Source organism: Symphodus melops, assembly GCF_947650265.1.
Source record: "Symphodus melops genome assembly, chromosome: 10".
Lineage (NCBI taxonomy): Eukaryota > Metazoa > Chordata > Actinopteri > Labriformes > Labridae > Symphodus > Symphodus melops.
Genome location: NC_136700.1, coordinates 22,825,138 through 22,850,434, shown reverse-complemented (window position 1 = coordinate 22,850,434; position 25,297 = coordinate 22,825,138). Strand labels below are relative to the sequence as shown.

The following is a 25,297-nucleotide window of genomic DNA, read 5'->3' as shown; positions in this document are numbered from 1 at the left end:
TGACTAGGTGAGAGTGTGAGTAGGTGTTTTTGTTCAGATGACACGAGTGTTTGCTTTGGGAAATCTCTGTTTGGTTTGTGTATGCTGCAGGCGGCCGACACTCTCAGTGACATTATTATCACGCTTGGTATTGGTTAACAGTTGTATGCAGCAAGTTCATTTAAAAGATGTTTGTAAGCACATTTTACACCATGTAATGACAATACATGATAATAATGATTTCAGTACAGTCCTATAGTATTTTTAAAATAACACCCAGGAATATTTAGAAGCTTTATGGTCATACAGACTGAAGTGTCAGAATTATACTGATGTTGAAAACGGTAGGGAAAGAGTTTCTTACGACACGCGGTAGGTCTAAGAAACTGGTTAGCTTGACAGGTTGTTGCATGTCAACTGGCTTCAAACACAAACAGTGTGGGAAAGAATAAATTTGTGTTTTTGACACGTCATGATGTGGCTGTTTTAAGTAATGCATCGTTAAATATAGCAACATAGCTCTACATATTAATCCCTAAATATCGACACAGTTCAAATTACTATTCGATTATTCCCATAGGGAGATGGCTTGTTGCCACAGTAGTTTCAGGTAGTCCCCTGTGGTGAACATGGTACCTTCCAATACGGCTAGCACTCACCAACCCAATATTGCAGACCAGCAATATACAGACGTCCATGTGCCAGCTTTAACGAAGGGGAATGGTTTGTTAACATAACACAGCAACGTTTCAAATTGCCAGTTTTGTTTTGTTCTACATTTAAAGTTGAAATTTGGGAATCCAAAAATCTAATTCAACCACACAGTAAGTGCATTATGGGGTTTGGTGGCCCAGTAAGTTTCCATTCTAGCGATACGAAATGTCCCAGCGAGAAACACCAATCAAGTACCAACGCCATGATTTTGAATCAAGCGCTGACTAAAAATGTTTCAGTTACACACCTAATAAACTGGTTTAACGAAGCACAGTGGGTTCTGTGCAGAGGCAGTACACCAACAGTACATGGTGTTAGAGTCTAAGTCAGGAGAATTAAAATGGCCTCATTTACAGTAGCTGTCAAACTGGACATGAGAAATAAGCCGTGATGCATTCAGAGCAGCACTGGGTTACACTTAATAAACACAAGTTCAAATGGAGCCTAGTTTGAACATAATATCGCTCATACTGTATGAGCTATTTCGTGCACTGCTTAGATTTAAGGTGTTGCACCAGATGACATAGAGCCATTTGAGGAAAAAAGTTACATCTTAAATCTGACACCAAGCTTCAAGTACAGTCGGCGAACAGTCTTTGGTCATACATGGTTGTCATGGTGAATGTTTGAATAGGTTGGATCTTGGAGGGATGAGGAGGAGCAGAGAGTTTGAACAGGTGGTTGGTTTCTGCAGTACGTTCTCTACAATAGATCACAACCTTTAAAACGTTTGTTGACTTTTCTTTGTACTGTCACTTTTGTTTTCTATGCGTGGCAATAACTTCATCTGTCCAAGAATAGAGTAGTGTTTAATCATCACCTCATCATAATGCTTTGCCTTATATATTATATTCCTATTAAACGCCGTTTGAGGATTAAAAGCGGGTAATGGAGGTTATTTTGAGCCGACTGTTCAGAGACAACCAGGCATAACAGGAAACACTGTAAAATGCAATAAGAACAATACTTTTCACTGATTGGTCTTAAGAAGGTAAAACATTATTCCTCAGACATTACTTTGTTAAGTTTGGACGGTATCCTCTTCTTGTTTAAAAGAACCTTACATCTCAATGGTGCAACCAAACACAGACCTAACCTAACTTAAAAACTAGTGTCAACTAAGGGTTAACTGTGAACTTCACAGGCCTAATGTTGCTGCAACTGGCCACAGATAAAAGAAATCAAAGTTAAGTTATCAAAACTTCAAAGTCTTTAAAAGGAACTCAACTGAAGCCATCGCTACATCAACCTAAGCTACACATTACTTCCACACATTATCTCCACATTTGTTTGTTTAGGGTCTACTCTATAACTCATCTGCACACACCGCAGTGACTAACTGGTTAATGGTTTTTCTCAGGGGAAACAACTGTTCTGGTCTAGACCCTTAATAGCTCAGCTTGTGTCTTAATAAAATTAATCTCCCTCCGAGGACCCTTGTCTGTGTCATTAACTTGTTTCAGCATTCTTTCATGCACTTAATTTCAACAACAGTAAATCTGTTTGGACAGATTGGCAAAACAAAAGTGACAAGAGGAACTGAACGATGGCGGTGTCTCGTTGTCTCTGGTTAAGCCACTCACTTCTGAGAGGGATCGCAAATGAGCAGAATTAGCTCGAGAAACAGATGTCTCTTCATTGGTGCCGACTGAGCAGACATCAGGGTTAAACCCTGCAACAAAGCCCGATGGTGAGGTCATGGAGGCTTGAGCACTATTCACACTTCATAACTCGTCCCCACATGCAAAGTAAGGAAACAGCGCCCCACTCTGTCCTCTAAGAGTAAGACATGGGGGATGACTTCATTCTCTTCAGGCCAGCGTGTAAAGGGCAATAAGGCTTAACAACTCATGCAGGAGGTGCAGGCAAAGACAGCATGTCTGCAACACCTCTGTGTCACAGAGAAAAAGATTATTAGGTTGCCCAGTGATCAGTTTACAAACATGCACGCACACAGAAATACAGGCTGTCTTATTAATTGGAAACTATTATAAGCACAACAGGGGTGCGGGGGGCCTTTGTCCCCCAGAAACTGGGTCAGGAATGAAGAAAGGAGAACAGAGGAAACTGCATACAAATTGGTAGTGGGGGTGGGTCACTGTCACCTGCCCACCCTCTTTGCACATGGCTGTGTTTGGTTGAAATTTCACACAGCTCGGATGAGTCTGCCTTAAACCTCCTTTTGTGTTTCTGTCAATAATCATGTTTGCACTCTCATGATCCTATGGCTTTAGAGCTGGTAAGTTATTTGCTGCTGCACCTCTGCCACCTACATGACTGACTGATGTATGGCTTCTTCTGGTACACAGAGATCAACACAGCAGTTACTGACATGTTTTCTTTTCTCCTGCTGCCTTTCATCTCTTCGTTCTGCCTCCCAGTTTTAAGGCGTTTGAGCAAACAGTATCTTTTAAAGAAAAGCAGAACAAGAAAACAGCATGAGTCAAAATGAACAAGGAATACTCTGAAGTCCATGTCAGGACACTGAAAACACAAGGACACAAATGTATTTTGTCTAAGAGGACAAACTCAGGTTTAACTTAATGTTGTGATATCATGAAATCAAAACCAATACGTTAATATGATCAGTTGCACGAGAAAATGACTTTAGAAAAATATGTTTGGGTGTAAATGACCTACAAGTGCAACATTCTGGGAATTGTAAATGTGACCCCACCCCAATTTACCTGATCCAAGTTCGTCGACTTACATTTCTTGACATGCTCAGATTATTATTTATTATTATAAGTGTAAGTGTCAGGCAAACATTGCAGAGAGGAGCCCAGCAGAGATAGAGCTGTTAAGTTGATTAAAGAGCTCTATACTTTAAATTGATCTCTAAAGCCTCCAGACTCCATTTAAAAATCCACACATTTAAGTCATTGTTTGATGAGATGTCAAAGCTCATGGCTGGGTTCATTTCTGGTTAAAAGCCCTTTCCTTAATATCATATTCTTCTTTTACTCTCACCAACAGGTGAGTTATTGTAGGGATCCTTTCTGTCTTGTTGTCAGACTGTAACAATTCACCAAACACACTACCATATACTGTATATGTATCATTATTTCTCTTCCACATCTTAAATTTTGATGATTTAAATATATTTACAGAGCTTTAAAAAAAAAAAAAAAAAAAAAGGTATTCATGTGAGATAATGCTCCTCGATCAAAGAACAACTCCCTTTACCCTCCGTTCATACTTCTCAGGTGAAATACGAACCTTCTCACATGGCTGTTTTCATGGTTTTGTACAGTTTGTTTGCTGTCGATGTTACTTTGTGCTCTTCCTTTTGGATCATTTTGACACGCTAGATAATTAAGACTTATCAGAATATCAGTCACTTTTTTCTAAACTTGAGTTAGGTCATTAAGGTGTCTTTAAACAATCTACTGTTGATGAGAAGCCGAAAGTCAAAAGATCAGACACATACAGGAATAGAGAAACAGTAGGAGGCCCGACAGGTTGTGTGAATCTAGAGAGGTGAAGGGTGACTCGGTGTGTGTGTGCGTAAACTTAAAATACCAACTAACTATTATTAATAATAAACTAACTAATAACTAACTTATATATATATGGTAAGTAATTCCAATATTTCTAGTAGCTGTTGAATTCATGAGATAACATCTCATAGGACAATATAATCTCAACATGTCTTCACACAAGAAGAAATGGAAGCTGCAGGTACCAGGCTTTTTGTCAAAGAAACCCTTCTGCACCTCAGAGCCCTGTGCCTGCGCCTGGATGCAGGTACAGTGAATTGTCAATTGTGTGTATGTGTGTGTGAGTGTGTGTGTGTGTGTATATGTGTGTCTGAGACTATGCTATCAGAATGAAAACGTTTGTCTAGCAGCTCTTACAGGTCAAGTGAGGGGACGCCCATTATCACTGCAGCGATGTTGGTTTAGCGTGTTTTTGATTCTACTGAAGGTTTCATGACGCGTCCTATGACCCGACGCTCATGGTCAACAGGGGGAGCAAAGGGTCAAGTGATGGATTAGGGGGACAACACACTGATATTAACTTTGAGCTTGTGTATATTCTCCGACTACCTTGTTTCCCGCAAAACAAATCGAACTTAAATACCAGTCAGTATGGATTATTTTTCAACGCCAAGCAGGGTAAGATTATAAAGAAACGCTAATCATGTTATCCTAAAGGTTACTAATTCCAACTGACCTTTGCGTGAACTTCTCTGAAAATTCTGCGCCTCTGGGAGAACCTCCCAACTAAACTGACCTCAATGTTTGACTTTCCCTTTGGACTTTAAAAGCACCTGAGAACTGAGGTGTGAGCAAAAATATACGTTGATTTGACCACGGAGCGTTAATAGGACAACTTGTCCAACACTTGTTCACGTAATGCTGACTCATGCTAATCTCACGATAAAACAAAGTGGTCCAGGTAGAGCAGCAACTCCCATGTTCTGTGAGGTCAAATGACCAAATGTTTTTCTTAATGGAGTCTGATGGCTTTAAAGAGAACAATCAACAGCTGTTTGTTTCATAGACATTAGATAGATTAGATAACACCTTATTCCTCGGCATTAAGATCCGTAGGAGTAGTCTTGCGCTCCAGTTGCGTTGTGAGACACATGAGTATGGTCAAGCCTTGCCTGCAAGCAGCGCCTCTGTCGATGTGGTTTCAAAATCTTGAAAACTCTTTTAAATGGATCTCAAGTTAGAATCTGTCACACTCGCTTTTCCAAGGTTAGAAATAAACATGGTGCAGTCAAAATAGAAACGTATCTTAAACACAACAAAGAGAAAAGCTGTCTTTCCTTTAGGACTGGCAAAAAAGTGTAGAGTTGTGTTAATTCTCACAGGATGGACGAGTGTGCTCTCAATGAGGTAACAGCACAAAGACAAGCACACGCGATCAAATTGCACACTTACTAAGCCATGCTTTCAATACACCGCACAAAGTGAAAAGCTGGCGTTTTTTGTTGTTGTGCACATGAAGAAAAAGTCACCTACACAGTCAGCATGGAGGACAAATATTAAAAAATGGGCTTATGGAATTGAAGAAACAATGAATCAGAAGAGCAACTTGAAGCAGCACCTGTTATGGAGCAGGAGGACCAGGGTGGAGGACTGCTGAGGACAAAGGCTGAGCATTATGCTGCTGTTATAAAGAGCGGGTAAGTCTGTTTGCTTAAGAGGTGTTGTCCGGTGCCCCAGCGGCTATGTATAGTGAGGACGCCCATGGCCTTTGTTTTCTGACACGAACAGGGGGTGTCGAGAGGGAGCTGTGGACACTGATGCGTGACTGAATTAGACTGGTAGCACTGGGACACCTGTGTTATCAGCTCTAAATGCATGTTAAACTGATAAGGATGTATGGTAATGGGCTATCACACATGTTTGTGAATAAAAGTACAATATTCAGCCTCCAAAAAAGAAGAACTCAATATTTTTGACAACTATCCTGGATCCTGAAAAAAACAAAATTTCCCATGATGCTGACGTTATAATTCCAGTTTATTACAACCTTGGACAAAGTCAAGAAAAAACCTGAGCGGATGGACAGCTCAGAAAAAAACGTTGAGTTTGGAAGAGATGAAGAGCAAAATGTAAAAACATTAACAAAACTTCTTACTATGAAGAAACATCCCATCTTCATTTGTTCCTACTGAGCATAGAAGATTAGCACACAATGTTTTATTCTGAAAAATGAGGTGAGTAATATGGTGCTTTAATATAGAGACGGTGTTGTGTCACTGAATACATAAGATGAAAAGATCAGTTTTTAATGCAATAATGATCAAATCAGAACTACAAATATAGACCAAAGATCTAAGAAAACGGTTCCTGTGAATAATTTCAGATAAAAGCTCTTTTCTTTATAAATGAGATTTTGTTGTTTTTTTTGGAAGATTGCATTTTGATTATCAGTTCATGAAAATCACATTTGAATCAAGTTACCACTGAAAAAGACTGTACAACGTTTACTCATTAATGAGTCCCAACAGACTTTTTTTTCATTTCATACGAGAGGAAAAAGAAGTTATTGTTGAGTTTTTATCTAAAGAAGTCCCGTTATTATTGAACACTTTGAATTTCTTGTTTGGCAACTAAAACATAACATCTCTTTTTGTTACTGAGAGAAGAGGACGACTTCACATATACTGGAAGCAGTAAACAGTTAATAGTTAATTTTTCTATTTAACTTCTGATAGTTGCAGTCATAATGGGATTCATATTCATGCATGTTTAATTCAAAACAAAAATAAACTGTAAAATGTGTGCCTAAACTGAAAGTTGCCCAACTTGTATTTTTTTTAATCCAAGTTGAGTGTCAGTAATATGCCACCCAAATACAAATGTGGGAAAGAAAGAGTCTGCAGGGAAATCTATTGAGCTTTATTGATACCTATCTGTCCTCAGCTCAGTGTCAACCTGCCAGGCCGTAACAATGAAAGGGGATTAATGGAAACATCAAACGGAGGGTTAGGTGTATTCATGTGCACACTTTGGACTTGTACACAACACTTTTTAACCCTTTTTGAAGTCTGTGCTCACATTCAGCCGCTGCTCCATTGTAAATCAGAAAAGCTGCTGAATGCCCGACGCAGAGCTCAGAGAAAGTGGAGTCAACCTGTTCAAACAGAGATGGGCTGAGAAGTGTCATTCCCACGGCGAGGTGTGCCAGCGAGCTTTGAAAGTGTGATGAGTCAGGGCAAGCTCTCGGGTATGTTGCCACAGAATTAAACACTGAGTGTGTCCTGTTTGATTTGAAGAGCTCCTCTACTTAAATGGTCTTGTCTGTCAGCACTTACAGATTCCACTAAGAGGCCAGGACAAAGAACTTTCCCGTCATTACTCTGTTGGGATTTTCCTCGGTGCTGCAAATGACCGTGTGTGGTGAGAATAGGTGTGAGATAATTTGAAACATGGAGGAAAGAGTTTGACATAAAAAAAATTAGAATAAAAATACTATCAGTGCTCTGTCCACTTAGTGTGCTCGCAAGAAAAAAAATAAAACTTTCTGGGTTTCTGCATTCCTGAGCCAACCTCATTAAGCTTGAAAGTGTTTTCACACACTTATAATATTGACAAAGGTCTGGACCACCTACAGCTTTCTGCTTTCACTCCTCCCATTCTTCAACACATTACCTCGCATTTCTGTAAGTCCTAAACTCCAACATAGCTTTGTGACAAGAAGATTTCTGACAGCTTTTAATACCTCACCTTTCACCCGTGCTATGTCAAAAGAAAAGGGCAATCCATCATTTTCGAGGAAAGAACCTCAGAGCATTTAGCGGGAGATGAGTGAGAAGTAACATGTTTGATCTGAAGAAATATTTACAAAAGGATTCCCAAATGTAGGCGTGCTTAAGCATATCTGAGGGAGTTTCCCCGCATGTGCCCAGTAAGAGCGTCAACAGACTGCAAAAAAAAAAAACTCCACCCTGCGATCATTTCTAACACTCCAAATATGTATTATCTTCTGCTTTCCTGTGATCTAATGTCACTGCCAGACAGGAGTATGACTCTGCAAGAAATGTCATTATTTTCAATAACAGCATTTTATTGAAGTTGTTTTGATGGAGGGTTTATAATTACTATGTCAAAGGAACTAACCCTGGCACAATGTGTTACGGTTACAACGTGTTCAGGTTCAGGTTACTTTACTGGTATGACATTGCTTTTGCTGATTCATAGAGCACAGGGGTGGAATCCTTGCCATAAAGTCTTAAATCAATCAATGCTGTCAATATGTACTGTATATAAAGTCACATGCACTACAAACCAATCCTCCGACTTCCACACCCTTTCATTCAAAGCCTCTACTGGGCACAGTACTTAAGCTGCAAAATTGCTCATAAGAATAGAATTCCTGGGTTAAGTGCAGTCTGTTGTGAGAAGATAAATTGACACTACTGCAGGGACTTGGGCTCGGAAAAAAAGGGTTGCAAGTTCAGGTCCCAGTACGGACCAAAGTTCTATTCAATTCAAAAAACTGTATTTATCCCCAGGGGCAGTTTAAAGTGTGGAAATTGGTCTGGTTGCTGAAGAGTAGCTTTCCAAAGAACTGTTGATGTCCCTTGAGCAAGGCACTGAATCCCCAACAGAAATCGGACACACCCCTCAAGGATTACAAAAACAGAGGACACAATCATTGATGCACTCATATTTAAGTGATCTTGATGGATGTTTTATACATACATGTGCATACCACACTAATGGAGTAGTGCCAGGTCAGGTCCCTATTCCTAAATGAGAAGCAAATGTTTGTCCGAGCAGATTTATGAGAAGACTTTATCCGAAGTGACGTAAACTGTGCAGCTTAAAACATGTTGGCTGGGGCGCCGGAGAGCCTAGCGGTTATGTCTTGTGCCCTATTGTTCAGAGACTACAGGACTCGTCCCAGCTGCTATGGGTTCGAATCCGTCATAAGCCCTTTGCTGCATGTCGTCCCCCCACTCATTCCCCCGCCAATATTTTCTGTCTCTCTTAAGCAGTCCTTTCAAATATAGGCAAAAATGTTGACTGTTAGAGCAGGTAAGCAATAAAATCAGAAAAGCTGTTGAGCTGTCTATTATGGTATTTTTAACTTTAACTATCTCATGACTTAGACAGTGTATTACTTTTCATTTAGAAGTCACGTTAACAAGCTACATTTTGATTGATTATTCAGTTGGCATGCACTGAACACAAACAAAGCAGACCAACTTAAATCAGTCTTTTGTTGCAGACATATTTTGAAAAAGGAGATTGTTCTTCAAAGAGAAAAAAAAAGTCCAACAAAGCTGCGACTGTAGTCCCACAGTTCATGATCACAGCATGGATTGGCGCCAAGTGCGGTGACCTTCAAGTATAAGGCTGAATCTAAACCCTGGAAGACTATTTATTGTGTGTCAGGTAAAACCTTTGTGACGCAATAGCAGTCCTGCCAATCCAAGGGAGACGGTAATGTATTTGAGGGTCTTTAGTCAGAAAGTCTTGTTGCAGTTTTAGTGTAAGATGGAGGTCGTTAATTTGAATAAAGAAAGGGTCTCAGATGCTGAGTCAAAGCAATACACTGTATAGCTTACAAGTAAAAACGACCTGCTGGTGAAGAAGGAAGAAAAGCCACTACATGAAATAAGCTTTTTATGATTTAGCCTTTTGGAACAATGTACTTAATGTTAAGACCATCAATCAAGCGTTAACTCAAAGAGAAAAATGTCAACCTGCTAGTGGCACTGACTTGAAGAATCAAAGGATCGCCAAAGTAAGCAAGACTACCTTTCATGTACACAGAGACAAAAGATAGCATCAAATTGTAAAAATATGTTAAGCCTGGAAAGGCGGTGAGCTTCCTGCTTGAGGCGTGGTGTAAAGCTGTCAACTTAAAAACAGTGCAACCCAATAAAGTCAAATTGACGACAACCACCGGCAAGAAGTTTGGCAGATGTCAGAGATCAAGTCTTTTGTCAAGTTGTGGATATTCTCCGAGACAAATCTGTCACAAACTGTTATCTTCAGAGATCCTGCTCTTGAGCAAAAGGCAGGGCAAGATGTTGGCAAGAAAAAGCAGCTCTTCATCAGGCTGTGGTTCTCCTTCACTCAGAAATATTCAAAGTTTGTGGGGATAAGGTGCATTTACCCCCCCCCCCCCTAAATATTTCCCCCAAACTTCCACAAAATCAATCCCATAGCAGTTGGACTTTACCATTTTGGAGAAAATGGTAAGCCACAGGACACTGCCATGACTTATGCTGTCACGGCTTAAAAGGCGGAAAAGCATGACATTTTTTAAATGATACATCAACATGGGTCCTGAATTCATACTCTGAGCTTAATTTGACTCTTCCTGTTTGGAGTAGATCAATAAATGCTATTGATAATTCACCCCCCCCCCCCCACACACAGTTTTTGCTCATGCTAAAACAGATCTCCAGCTTTACATTAAGCCAAGTGCACTGATATTAAAATATTTCCTGTTCACACTTGTAGTTAAATACGTGAGGATACTTGCACTAATAGTTTATATTGCTGCTGAACTTTCTTCATTCCATCTTTGGTACATATTTGTATGTTTTTAATGTTTTAATTTAATTATATATTTCTCAATAGCGTTTAATCTAATCTATTTAAGTCTCTTGACGGCAGGAGTATTGTCGTACTGTCTTTCTCTTTAAAGCTTATTCTATGTTCATTGTTTTTCTGCACCTAAACACCAAGTCCAAGTCCTTGTATGTGGAAATGCACTTGAATCTGAAAAAAATATGAAGAAAGATTGTTTGTGCCTCTATTGTGGTAGAAATGAGCAAATCAAAACAGCACACTGGTGTCGACACTAAAGTAAATGATCATCAGTTTTCATGAATCACGTCTCTGTATATATGGAAACATATTTCTTTACAAATATATAACAGACACATTAACCTACAAAATTAAATACAACCAGACAACAGCTCCTAGAAAACCTCAACATGATACTGCACAAAGAAGTTAAGTAGTTTAATGGATCAGAGTTTCTTATCTCTGTTGGTGCTCCACCATAAAGAGGCGTAAAGTTGCATAATGGCTAATTGCCAGTCCTTAATGCTCTCCTGCTGAGACTGTCCTACAATATGCACAACTGAAAAGGCATCAAACTCTCAACTGACAAATGGTTGCCACAATCACACTTAAAGCATTAACCAGCTTATGGTGTAAGCACACTAAGATGAGCCCAAACAACGGATGTCTATATCAAGATTAGTCAACTTATAAAACCACATAGGCAGATTAGGTGTCTAATTCGACTGACCCTCTGAAACAAATCTGGGTTTATTATCCGAGGAGCTCCAAACCTCTGACTCAAGCCAAGTTCTAACAGCTGCAGCCGGAGACAGATTGCTTTGGATCCTCTCGCACTAGATGATCCGGACTACCAATCCTTATCAGGCTACATATGCTTAAGGAAATCAATACCACGACCTATTAACCTAATGCAACACAATGACTGTACCATTTCCATTGAAACAAGATAAAGAACTTTTTATTGAGATGATTTTATACTGGCTGTGTGCAAGTTGTCTTTTCCCATCATAAAATCAAATTACATGCCTTAGTATAAGAAAAAATTACAAAGGAGACTTCAAGTCTTTTTTATAAATTTTACACCAAAAAACATTTTTTTGGAAAATAAGGGTAAGCTGGTTTTCACAAAGGATGTTTAGCAGGAAAAGATTACATTTTGTATTCAAATTTAGCTTAACTGTGAAACTTACATTATTTAAATGAATAAAATATCCACAAAGCAGGATTCAAACTAGACGAGAGGGGAGTCATATTTGTTACTTGCATGTGTCTGTATGTGTTTCCTTTGCAGAAAATGTACGTAATCATGTTCTTTATATGGGGAGACGAGAATGTGGAGAGGAATTAAACAGTGTCGTCTTTACTTTGTTAGTGTCACAGTTGTCCTGGATCATATACTAATGAAACTGTGAAGATCAAAATCAGAAAAAAAACTATTTTGTAAATGAATGACACATCATTCATAAAGTTTCTAAAATGCTGCATGCTTACAAGCAAATGACGACTGCAAAACCCCTGTTTGTCTTCTGGTTCCACTATTTATAGGTTTGTGTTTGAATAAGTCTAATTTATTTCTCTTTGATTTTCGTTGACATTTATGCCAACTTTCAAAATAAAATATTCTCATGAAGGTATTTTAGCTGCAGAAAATAAAACAAAGATTAGTTTTATTTTCATACATTACATTCATTTTTTCCACTTTGAGTTAAAGGGTCGTTTTGAAGAAAAAACAAGGAGCAGTTTGAAGACATCATTTCGAGCTCTGTGTTGTTGTTGATCCAAGCCTACTATAAAACTGCAGATATCAAAAGTTGTTTAAACGCTTCTTATGGAAACTAATAACTGCACAGATATCTAAAAAACAACATTAATCTAAAATGATTCAACTCTGAGTTCAAGCTTCAAATCATCATGGGGACTTCATTCGTCAGTTAACGTGTTACTTGAGTTCATCTTGAGCTACAAATAAACCGTTCAGATGAAAATAATCATCTTTAATAACCACTGAGGCGTGCTTATTGCCTTTCATGAAAGGTCACTATCAGAGCTTGCAAGCCTCCAATTCGTGCTGTAACAAAGCCCATTAACACACACATGGTGTCTGTGTGCTGCCCTATTATGTGAACATGAACAATTATTAATGTAGGGCCTCCCACAGTCCTACATGCGATTATGACGGCAGGTCTGATATAAAGATTTGAAAGCAGGTGTTGGAGGGATGAGGCGTGCCATGTTTTGGCACTGATAACAAAGTGATAAATGACGGGGAGGGGATGTTATGACAGCAATGACAAATTGGGATTAACAGGTCAAAATGACATGGAATCGATGAAGTTGTTATGAATGTGTCAGGCCCCACGCAGAGAGTGTTGCGCTCTGTGAACCGGCTGCATGTCTGGTGATTGCACCCAAACAAACTCCACAGCTTTACATGCAATATGGTGTCTGTCAAATTTACAGCTGAACAGCAGGAACTTGAAAACGCCTCATGCGAGCTCCTCATGCGAAGGTCCAAGAAAACAGCAAAGGCTGAACCAAAGTGTGTCCTAAAGCCCTCAGCAGAGGGGGGCAGTGACGTGTGTTCAGCTGTGGGCTTAGTCCGATTCACACTGGGATCCAGATGGCACGAAATATGGAGGCTATTTCACAAACAAGTGCATCTAAACGTGGCCTCAATGCACGGCAATGTTGGTCAGTTTGTAACACAATTCACAAATACTCCACATGAAGAAGGATCAATGCAGACATTAAGACAGTCATGTCAGGAGAGATCCACTCATGTGATAGAGATGCTCTGCAAGAGACGCTCAAAGTGACAGAAGCAGCGAACAGTGACTTAAATAGGCGAGATGCATGAACTCCAAATCTACATTACATCTTAAATCACTGCATGATCAGCATATTCAGCAGTGGGAGCAATTTGGGGTTAAGCGTCTTGCCCAAGGACACATCGGACATGTTGCTGGAGGAGCTGGGGATCAAACCCTCGACTCTACCAGCTGAGACACAGCACACAAAAAGTGTTCACACAACTTTTATCTCACCTAAAAAATATGTTTCCATTAATTGTACTGGCACCTATCAGCCTCAAACCCATGAAAGATAAGGGATGTTGGAACAAAATTAAAAACCTCTTTAAAGTGTTTCTATTTTTTTCTAGTGCTGTATTTGCTTGTTTAAAATGTTTGTTTGAGACGATTTCAGATTTGAAAGTAGCACGGAGTTTGGAAAGTTACAGTTTAACCTGAATTTACAAGTCAATCAGGGTTAATCTTTTTAATCTGGCAGGTCACAGTGATAATCTCTGCAGTTATTGAGAGGGCACGCCAGGCTACTTTTGATTGATGCAGAATTCTGATTGTGTTGATGTGAGGATGCCGATAGTTGAACTCAATATCTGAAAAGTCAATAATAAACGTCCGTGTGAGGTGGATTATTTTTTACTTAAAACATTTTTGAGTGAATCGTTTATGATAAAAAAAATAAAAAAACAACAAAATTCAAAAACAGAGTTTCACGTTTAAGCTATATAAATAATAAGATGTTACTAAATCTTTAGTGAAATATTGCATTATTAAAACACTCATTTACCACTCTAAACCAGATATATGAATACAAACAAAAACACTTAATCTACCCGAGTACTAAAACAGATTGGTTTTCTGTCTGTCGCTTCATACAAAGACTGCTCCTGTGTATAAACACAGGCACGTGCACAGAGGCGTCTCCTGCCTGCCAACTAAACCATTTAAAAAAACAGTTTCAGTGTTAACAATTAATGAGGCAATGCAAAAACTGGCTGAGACATTTAAGCTGGGATACTTTGTCCTGTGACGACTGTCAGTCGGATTACGGAGGGGTGGGAGTGGTTATTGATTGAAATCTGCCTCCTGGCACAGCATTTGTGCATGAGAAGTTAGAGAAATAAGAGTTAAAAAAAATAAGAGAAAACCATCCACACTCATTAAAAACAGAGATAGATGGTGAATAATCATGGCCTGGAGGCTTTTCTGTACTGTTATGGACATTTTTAGAACTTAGCATGCCGTGCATCAGATGTTTTAAAAACCCTCTGTGAAAACACAACAACAGGATAAATACCAGAGTACCAACTACATTATCATTATGAACCTTGGTGTGGGGCTGGACTTGGTGTTAAGGTGATGTCTGCTGAACCACACATTCCTGGATCAAATGTTAAGGATGAAGAAATACTCCAAAAAATGTTGTTAACGTTGGTTAAAAAACAAACCAATCGTGTATCACCTTAAAACCAAATAAAATCCCAGGTTTGCCAAGTTAAGGCCCACACTTTTAAGTAGACTGGTGTTGTCTTTTTATGTCAACACGTGCAGCCATCTTTTTTTTTAAACATTAATAGAGACAATCCTCCTCATATATATGTGCATATATATGTTTGGCAGAGCTGTAACACAGTCAAGGACATTTAGCTTAAGCAGGAGAAAGAGAAAGAGAGAGATGTGGTGTGATAAACTCCCCAAAGAGAAATCTTTAAATAAGATATCCACACACACCTCTAACATCAGGAAAAGGAAAAAGAGGAAGGTCTTATTTAGAGGCTCTAATGCATTTAGTGCTGAAAACGTTAGTGGATTAAAAAAAGGATTTTAAGCAGCAAGATCCAAACTAAAGATGAACTACAACACCAGGATCATTTTATAGACAGCGGTAAATAAAAACCTGCTTTATTAATCCAAGTTTTCAGCACACTGTTTTGCTATTTTGTCGTACATTCTCCGGTTTATTGTGAGTCTTTATTGGATCTTAAACATTTTACGAGATTAACCGTGTGCCGCCTCACAGGCTGTCCTGTCATTCATTCTGAAAGTTTTACCTGATCTTGGCTGCTGTCTCGAGGGCAATGGAGCTCCACTGCAATGAAAGCTGCAGACCGAGCCGGGCGTTCAGACAAACAGCCTTTGCACTGCAGAAACCTGGTGACAGAGCCGTCCTCGGGGTTCCAGATGGCATTATACGCTGCACGTATGAGAAGAAGTGGAAAAGCTCGTCATTAAACTTATCATACACAAACATATGAACCTTTCACTTGATCTTTTTCCAGAACAGTTTCTTCCTTGTTGATTGTTTTAGTGCTCATCATTTTTCAGTACACACAATAACACCAACTGAGGAGTGCAGCAGGAGACAAACAAAGTCTGTGTATTTACTGTATATTATTGTAACGCTGCTCCTTGGATGAGGTTTTTGTTCTCTGTGAACTATAATAATACATGTACTAAATTAAATGTATCCTCGGGTGTGGGTAAAGAAGAGCATCCGGACAACTTCTGCTGAGTGTCTCCAACTCTTTTTTTTTTTTTTTTTTCATGCATGTCCCCAACATGACATACAGAGTGAACCACAACCGTAACTATGGGAACCTTAAAGGCAAAGTGCCTCACATCAAAGAGCTACTCTTGCAATGATGCAAAGTACAGAGCGTAAACACAAATAAACTCATCATCAAATCAAATAATTCATACAAAGTATAACAGATCAATTCACGACGATTGAAGAAGAAATTTATGGTTTATACCACAGACTGTAAATATAAATGGACGAAGCCTGAGTGACGTCAGCCGTCTGTTCCTGCAGGGGGCTTCGGAGGTTCATTGGCAGCAGCCAACGCCATGATGGAAATCCTGTCACAGCCTAACTCTCAGTCAACATAACGACCGGCTGAGAGCTGGAGCAGAGGCGCGTTTTAAACTTCCTGACAAGACATTACATCACGCCCACCTGTCAATCAGGTCAGCTATCCCTGACTGGATAACACGTATGGTCCGTAAAATCAAAACAGAGCAGTTTTTAAAAAAATTCACCCAGTTCAGTGATGACAATAACTATTCAGCCCTATTTCTGTAAACATGTTTGAGGTTGCACCTTGGCTTGTACGTTTCCCACACTTACTCTTGGATAAGACTCTTCATTTGTTACTGTACTGTTAATTGTTTGTAATACTAGGTTTCGTCAGTCCACTGGCTTCTGTGGTTGTTTTAAATTAAATTCCATGATTTTTTTTTTTTTTGTGTGACATGTAGCGCTAAGTAACTCCTTATGTATAAAATGATTTGATAAAATCAATAGTTGAATATTTCTCGTCCTTCTCAATCCAGTTCCCGACCCACCAGTTAAACTGTCGTCAGAATAGGGCTGCAGAGAAGTCCGTAGGGCTTTCAGAGAGGCGGGACTTCGGACCAGCAGCAGAGAGTTGTCTTGGGCTGATGGCTGATGTGGTTCACACACACAGCGGCACCTCCATGCTGCAGCACTGGTTGTGTTTTTACTCAGAATAGAGAGAGTTTTAAATTCACAAACAGCACGTCCTAAAGGTTCTGAAAAAACAGTGATAATGAACGCATTAATCACACATTCACTTTAGGTCATGTTTTGATTCTTATTAGTCAGCTGAAGTTTCTCAGAAGTTACCGTGCACCACAGGAAGTAATTCCATCTCACACGTGGAGCAGTACAGTCCCTTAGAGCATGGCTTCTGCTCTTTGATTCTCTAAAAGGTGAACAAAGGTCTTTTCATCATTTAAATAATCATGGCTTTATCCAAATCCTGCTTTGAAATACAAACATTTAGGAATCCCTTAAAGAAACATCTCTCACAATATTTAGAGAAACGTTTTTTTTTGTTAATTGTACAAGAAGAGTGCAGAGAGAGAGAAAGTGAACTAGTGAACTACCTGACATCCACGTGCACTCCTTTTTGGAGACGTGTTGTTAAATCTCCTACGTTTCTTCCTGCAAGATCGCTGAACTCGGATGGCTTCGTTGGAATAAAAAATACATAGTTAAGGGTTATCTAACATCCTTGCAGTGTGTAAAGTAGCAGCTCTCTGAATAATCCCATTGAAATGGGATTATCATACAGTGCTTTCTGACTTTATCAAGACTTTTATGGGACAAGTAAGTCTGCATGAAGTCGGGGTTAAGCAATGCATGAACGCTGCAGGAAAATATTCGGCAAAAAAACACAAGAATATGCCCAGTTACTTATTGCTCTGATGCGCTGGTGTCAGTTGTTGCCCTTATATCAGACAGTTCAACATCTTGGATATGATGTAAACGATATTATGACTTATACTGCATGCTCTTTACATCATGGCTTCTGCCTCCTGAAAACTTCAGGCCTTGAAATGGCCTTACCTTTGGGTTGTGTTTGCCGTCTTCCTTGATCATCTGCACTGGAACTGGTAGGACAGCATCCTGCTGCTCCAGGTTCATACAAACCCTGCGTGCCCTCTTGTTTGGGGGTAATGATGTCAAACTCGATCCTTGTAGAGTGAACAGGTGTGGCGGACACATTTTTGAGAGCATTTTGCTCCCTTACACAATCACAGGGCTTTCCTGTTTCAGTCACTCTGCTGTTCACACCTGGTTTTAAGATCTGTTCTGAGTGTCTGCAGGTAATCCAGCTATCATCCTGATCCTCTGTCAAACAAATATTCTTTGTGTTAGACCTGTTTACTCTGACTGGTCTGACTCTGGATGATCTTCTCTTCAAACACTGGCTCGTTCCTTTAGACTCTTGGTCTGTTTTGGCCTTTTCTTTGTCCCTCTGGCTGCTCCTGGTCTCAATGTGCTGAAGACTGACTCTCACTACGCTCTTCACTTCATCGCCTCTGCCTGTCAATTACACCGAGTTGCATTATTAACAAAACACACATGCTGTTACAGTATGATCAAAGTGTCTAACGTTAATGCATTTAGACAGGCAGTGTCAACAAAAAAATACCGTTTTTAATACCACTGTGGCTGTTTAAATCAAGGTCACATTCAGGTACCAATGACACAAGAGTTTAAGACCAACTCAGATATTATACAAGTAAAAAGCGAAAAATATTGATACCTATTTCAAAACCAAGACAACAAAAATAGAAGTCCCAGAGGCCCAAGATTGGATCATTTCTGGTCTTAGATTACCATACAACTGCACACTATACATTGCACACATAAGTTGTTAAAGACAGTTTATATGGTACTCTCTTACAGCACATTTCTTCATTGTTCAAATGTGCACTGAGAATAAAGGATTTCTATTTGTATATTTATTTACACATTCTGACTTTTGAGATTCTTAAATGTCATTTCTGAGGTATAACTTTTTTTTTTTCAGTTGATAACATTGAGAATTTATGAACCTATATCCATTTCAATGTAATCACAGATTGACTTATTTCTAAAACCAAGCTAATACCATTAGATTTGATGAAATGACATCACTTAATTAATACATCTAACTAATACAACAATTTTACCATCCAGTTACTAAGCTGAGATTCAAGAGAGGGTCAAAACATTGTAAAGATAAGAGGAGTTTGCAGTTCATCCTGTATTTTGAGCCTGTTTTACTAATCCATATGCAGAATTAAATCTATGCAAGATCAGAGTTTAATTTTGGGACTTTTATTGATGACGATGCAAAACATGTTTCCACATTTCCACTTTGCGATTGTGGTCCAGTCTACCGGTAGTTCATTTCTTTAAAAAAAATGTTGTCTCAGTGAAGCTTTAATAATTCGGGGTCGGACGGAAAGGATAAATTAGTCTAACGGGAAAAAAACATTCATTCATACACAGCCATTACTGAGTCTTTCAGTAATGCAGGCTTCCTATTAAGTGCTTTTAACACACATTCGCCGGCCTCTCCTCTCCGCACTCTGTGTCCTGATGATGTTAACGAGTGGTCATGCACGATTAAGGGTCCTGGGGAGGCAGCTGATGAGCAAAAAAAGGCTTTAATGGAACACTTGTCTGCTCTACTCGTCTGTGCAAATCACACATTGCTGAAGTTTGAGCTGTAATGAGACAAATCACATCAGCGTAATCATGTTTAATCTCATTTTTCTGTCTCCCCTCGGCCCGGCCGGTTTGATGATTGTGCATTTAGCATCAGCTTGATTAAATGACCTCAGCTCCTCAGACTCCAACAATCAAATGTGGCCATTAAAGGGCTGATCACACAAACTACTGCATTGCTCATAGGTCACAAAATAATCCCTGTTGTTGTCGTCAACCATGAATCAAATACAGATGTAAAGGTTAAAGTCTAAATATCTGTGGATTATAGAGGAAGGAAATTAATTTGAAGGAAACAAATATGTTAACTGCACAAAAAGTGACAGGTCGTAATATTTTAAAACGAGTTTAATGCATTAGGATAACATGGTGTTCTGCTTATTTGATATCAAACATGATTTGACATATATTAAGTAGAGATATACACTTAGTCTTTGAGGGTTTTTTAGACCTAAACTGAAACAATCCGGTCATAAACGCTGAGTAATGGTTTTATGTTTAGATGGTGTTAAACTCATACAGCAACAAATATAGCAACACATTAAGGCATAGTTACGCACGCGCTCGCACACTAAAAAATATAAAAAAATAAAAACACAGTTTAGGTGGAAACTGTCCACTTTCTAATGCCTGAGCTTTCCTAAAAAAATACAATTCTTCATCTTTTTACAAACAAACCAGTTGGTTGCCATACTTCTCTTCATCTTTCTTTCAGTCTCAGCCATTTGATCGTACAGAACAGAGACAAGCTTACTTTTTGCTTTTTGACAGCTTGTGTGTGAAATGTCGCCGTAGAGTCATATGACCATAAGTGGTGCGGCGTGTCGTTTGTTTTTACCAAAAGCAGCACGCAAACTTCTTCACTGGTTCAATTGAATATGTACGTTGAATAGTTATCAGACGTCTAAAGAAAAAAACTTTGTGGACAAGTTAATTTAAAGAGACTAAAGCGGCTCTTTTCTCTTTCTCTCACCACAGCTACAGATTTAATAAGTAACTTGAAATTAAACTGCTGTATTTTACTGATTCTATTAAGCATTATAATAATATTAATGGTTGTATCAGTTTCCACATTTTGGGAAGGTTAGAGGAAACACTGCAACCTTTTTACATAAATCTGGTCATGATTTTATATTTTGACTTCCACAGCTAAAAAGACAAAATAAAAACATATTAATGAAATACTGAATCTAAATCTATGTTGACCTAACTGACTTTATATGGATATTAGGAAGTGCATTTACGTTCACACACTCGTACCGTTTGTGTTCGCAGCTCATGATTAAACAACTGGAATTGGAATTGAAAGGTTGAGTGAGGCATGTCTAAAGCGTCCACATTCCTCGACCTTATTCTACAAACGCATCATTAAAACAGTATTAACTGATTAGCTGCTGAAAACAAAATAATATTATGGCTTTGTATTTTAATGAGTTGTTAAAACGCACGTTCAATCAGCGCTGCTACTCCAATCGTCTTTGTTAGTTTTTAACTGAGAATGGCCTTAATATGATGTGCTGTCACTCTGGATAAGCAGCTGGTCTTAGATGGCTGGAGCCTCATCATCTCCTGGGTGCACGTAGAAGAGTGTGTGTGCCTGGCGTGTAAGGATCTGTGACACTCTTTGATGCTAAAAAAACATGATTACAGAGACATGTTTGACTATTTTTCTTTGGAAATGCTGCTGACGCCGTTGAAGCCTCTGGAGTTGACTAATGTATATGTTGGGTCTTTACTGTACTGGCTTTGCTGTTACAGCTAAGCCAGTACAGTACAGTACAGTACAGTACAGTACAGACTACAGTAGTGGCCTGCGCTTTCGTGATAGCATCTGTGTGTTTGCTTAGATCCCTAGCTAGTTATGCTAGTTATATTGCCAGTTCCCATCACAGTCGCTGCTTGTTTCTGTACAAGAAACCACGGGGACCAAAACCAAGCGTATGATGCTGGAGTCGGAGCTGATGAATATTAAGTAGAAGTTGTTTATACTGTAATTATTGTAGGTAAGAGGGGAGACAAGACATTTAGGGAATAATGTGTCTGCCGAATCGGTTCATGGAGGGGAAACCGAAATGCAGGAATTCGATGCTACCCAGCAGACCAATCACAGGGCTTGTTGTCTGCGTCATTTCAGCTTGTAGTTACATGCTTGAGGAGGGGCACGTCTGGCTACATGGACTTCTGCGTAGACACAGGGCTAAGTCTGAAATGCGAACGAGCAGCTCCAGCGTGTCTTGAATAATAACATCAATACAGTCACAACCCTCAAAGTAACATTCAGCATCAGCATGAGAAATGTAACGTAATGTAATGTGGGAGGGGCAACATAAGACACCCAAAGAAACAGCTGATGGTGATGTAGTATCATCACAGAGGCAGAAATGGCGAAGGACCTCCGCCATGACGACTGGTGTTTGTGTGTAATTCTCAAACTTACTCCATGATGTTTTCCTTCTCTTTAAAGTGGTTTCATTGGCCTACAGTCAGCCAAACAGAGTGCCGACGTTAACCAAAGGAAAGAGGAAGAACGTCAGGGGCTACCTTTTGAGGCACTGTGACCTGCAACAAACACTTACCTGGGTTCATATGAGACTTCAAAGCGTCAGTACTTGACAACTCTGTAAACAAAACACGTTTTTTATTATTCAAATTAGAGATGTTCACTGATTTGTCACAAACGTGTTGTACAAGCAATTCCCATGCCCCGTGGCATAATAAGTCCTGTTGGAAATGAGAGAACTCCAGCCTGTAGCCTCACTGTAAATGAATGACTGGGTATATGTGCTTTCAGGGGTCAGATTTCTGAAGTTTTTATATAATAAATAATATAAAACACTTGCAGGGATGGATTTTCTTTTAATAGGAGAAAACGTGTGAATGTAGACGCAAACCCGCAAGCAGACAGGAAATAATATACGAGTGTATTATCCTGCACTGCAATCTGTTTCTGTATTCTTGAGAAATGATGACAATAACAGAAAAGCTGTCTCCTTACTATTGTATACATTTAACATGTTAGCACTTTATTTGTTAATCAAGTTGTTGGGCTTTAATTGCATGTCAGACATTCACCTTTGTTTACAAGATATCCTTTTCCCAGGTGGTTAATTACCTGTAGGAGTGGAGGGAGCTTTCTGTCTGGACCTGGAGAGTCTGCGGAGCTTATTCTCCGTCTGCCTGATCTCGTTCTCTACTTGCTTTCCCTCCTCAGATTTCCTCTCTGCATTAATTTCTTCTGTCTGCCCCTGTGACAGCTCTGTGTCCTCCTTACTGACTGAACTATCACTCCGCTCATTCCAAACAGACGCCTGCCCACGCTCCTCTTTGGCCTGCTTGGAGGCACTAAGTTCCTCTGACAGCAGGACAGGGCTCTCCGTCTCTCGAGGACTCTTTGCCTCTTTTTGTGGGCTGCCTTCATTCTCGTCACCCTCGAAAAGTTCTGGAGTAAAGAAGATGGTCTGGTCCTCTTCATCTTCATCTGAGGGTGGCTCACGTTCACAGCTGGGACGGGACTCTTCGGACAGATTGATTGGCTTCACTTTGATTTCACTGGAAGAGTCTGGTGTCTCTTGTTTAAGACAAGCCGCCTCAGTGATCTGCTCTTTCTCTTTGTCCTCAGAATGATTTGCTGACTCCAGGTGTTGGTTAGAGGTATGAGCTGTTTTTTCTTTAAAGATTGGCTTCTTGAAGCGGGTGCTGATGGGGCTGGAGGTGAAGATGCTGTACAGAGGCAGGGCTTTGCTTTTCTGATGTGATCTGTTCTCTGCTGGGGGGCTGCTTATCGTCTTCAAACACTCTACAACAAGAAAAGAAATATACAGAGGACATTAACTAATCGTCTCCAAGCATGTTGCAGATGATAAATTAAGAAATAACACCTTAAAGGCTCTGGAAATATTACTTTAATTAGTACACATGCATTTATGATATCAAAGTACAGATGTATATCAAAAACATTCACAAAAATCTGTGTGAAAATAAATATTTCTAGTGGTTGAAAACCTTGTAAAAAAACAAAAAAAAACTTGGTAATTTTGCTCAAACGTGGGCTTTCCATTTATTTTGTTTATTTCAGAAAACTTTTTGACACCATTTGTCAAAACAATAGAATAAGAGAGCGTTGAAAGCGGAGTGGTAATGTCGCACGCCATGTACAGCAGCCATGGGTTCAAATCCAACCTCTGCCTTTTGCTGCATGTCATCCTCTACCTCTATTTAACATTTCCTGTCTCTCTTAAGCTGTCCTATCTGATAAAGGCCAAAGAGTCCAGATATAACCTAATACAACAACAATACAATCACAGTTTATGGATAATAAGCATTTAAAAAAAAGCTCCAAAGCATCTGGTCACAGAAATGTTTGAACATGTTGACAGTGTGCAGTGTGTTGTTTTTGGTAATTAAAACCATGAAATTATCATCATTGGGTGACTTTGGCTTGTTTTCTGTGGTATAGAAACAGGTATGGATATCCTCGGACTCGGTTTATATCCAAGTTGAAAAATCTGGAACTGAGCCAAGCCTTGTGGATTTGTTTCCAGAAGCTTGAAGACTCAAAACTAAGCCCATCATAAAGTGAGACTGGTATGCAGAGTAGCATAGCTGCCGAGGCAGTTTTATAAAATAATATATAAACGTGGGCTTACGCTCAATATAACCCAAACAAAGGTCAAGTGGATTTAATTAAAAGCAACAGTCCAACATCTGCTCATCAGCTCGCTCCAGCGCCACTCAGGCACGCAAAAGACCTTACAGTAATGAGGCAAGCCACTCAACTGATCCCATAGCCCCCACCCCCAACATCCACCCCCCACCCTCAACTACGAGGGCTCTGCTCTGCACCACCCCTCCACACCAAATCAAATTTAACTGCTCAGCCTTTTGGTGACCCCAAAGACAATGGCTGCTCGCCACTACGATGTGCAATCGAGTCACCTCAACATGTTTTCTCCGGCTGATGTCATGCACACACATTCTTAAGCAAGGAAAAAAATAAATGACATGCACCTTTTAGATCGCTGCCTTTTAAAAACACAGCTGTTTAAACGGGGAGATTATTAAAGACAATAAAATGAAATACAGGCCAGAGAGAGGAAGAAGCAGAGGAATTTTAAACCTTAAAAAAACTACAAGGAAAGAGTCATCAACTATTAAAAAAACAAAATTCCTTCATTGTCACATCCAAATGATCAATTTAATTTAAATAGAACTCACAGATTTAAGTCTTAACGTCCCCCCTGAGAAATAAATAGTTAAATAGTTCGAAAGCAGAGCGAAGCATCGTTTTATATATTTGTTTGGGTTTGGATGTTTTTGTCAATTCTAGTTTGAAGTTTCTGACTCCATAAAAAACATGTTATTCACCCTCTGGCTATCAAACCCGGGCACGCTTCAGCGCGCTCCCCGACTGTCTGGATTGCAGGAGAAGACGTCCCTTAGGGTTTTAGCAAGAGAGATCTTCTTGCCCCACGTGAAACCAAAGGTCACTGTTTATATACTATAATATTTTGGCTCAGTCATGATCTATTTCCAAACCTAACCAGGTGGCTCTGAAACCAAACTTTGACATTTTCACTAAACAAAACAAAGTTTGGTTCAGTTAAGGCATCAAAAGGCCTTTAAAAAAAATAAATCCAACAAATATCCTGGTCACTTCTTAATCTGTAATATAAAGGGCTTCAAAGCCCCATAAAATATAAAGTGTAAAGAGTTTGATGCTCAATAAGAAGAAGGGGAAGGGATTTAAGGCTCACGCAACAAAAGGA

General features: G+C 39.5%; 1 protein-coding gene across 2 annotated transcripts in view; it reads right to left on the bottom strand.

Moving 5' to 3' along the window:
• Nucleotides 1-25,297, bottom strand: part of brip1 (BRCA1 interacting helicase 1) — a 70,492-nt gene that overhangs the window by 12,774 nt on the left and 32,421 nt on the right. For both annotated transcript variants that reach the window (XM_079353932.1, XM_079353933.1), the window contains 6 exons: nt 22,645-23,328; nt 17,880-18,359; nt 17,417-17,499; nt 17,154-17,232; nt 16,853-17,059; nt 15,559-15,701 (listed from right to left, as the gene is read on the bottom strand). In XM_079353932.1, coding sequence (XP_079210058.1) covers nt 15,559-15,701; nt 16,853-17,059; nt 17,154-17,232; nt 17,417-17,499; nt 17,880-18,359; nt 22,645-23,328 — 1,676 coding nt within the window. The remainder of the gene's footprint in view (nt 1-15,558; nt 15,702-16,852; nt 17,060-17,153; nt 17,233-17,416; nt 17,500-17,879; nt 18,360-22,644; nt 23,329-25,297) is intronic.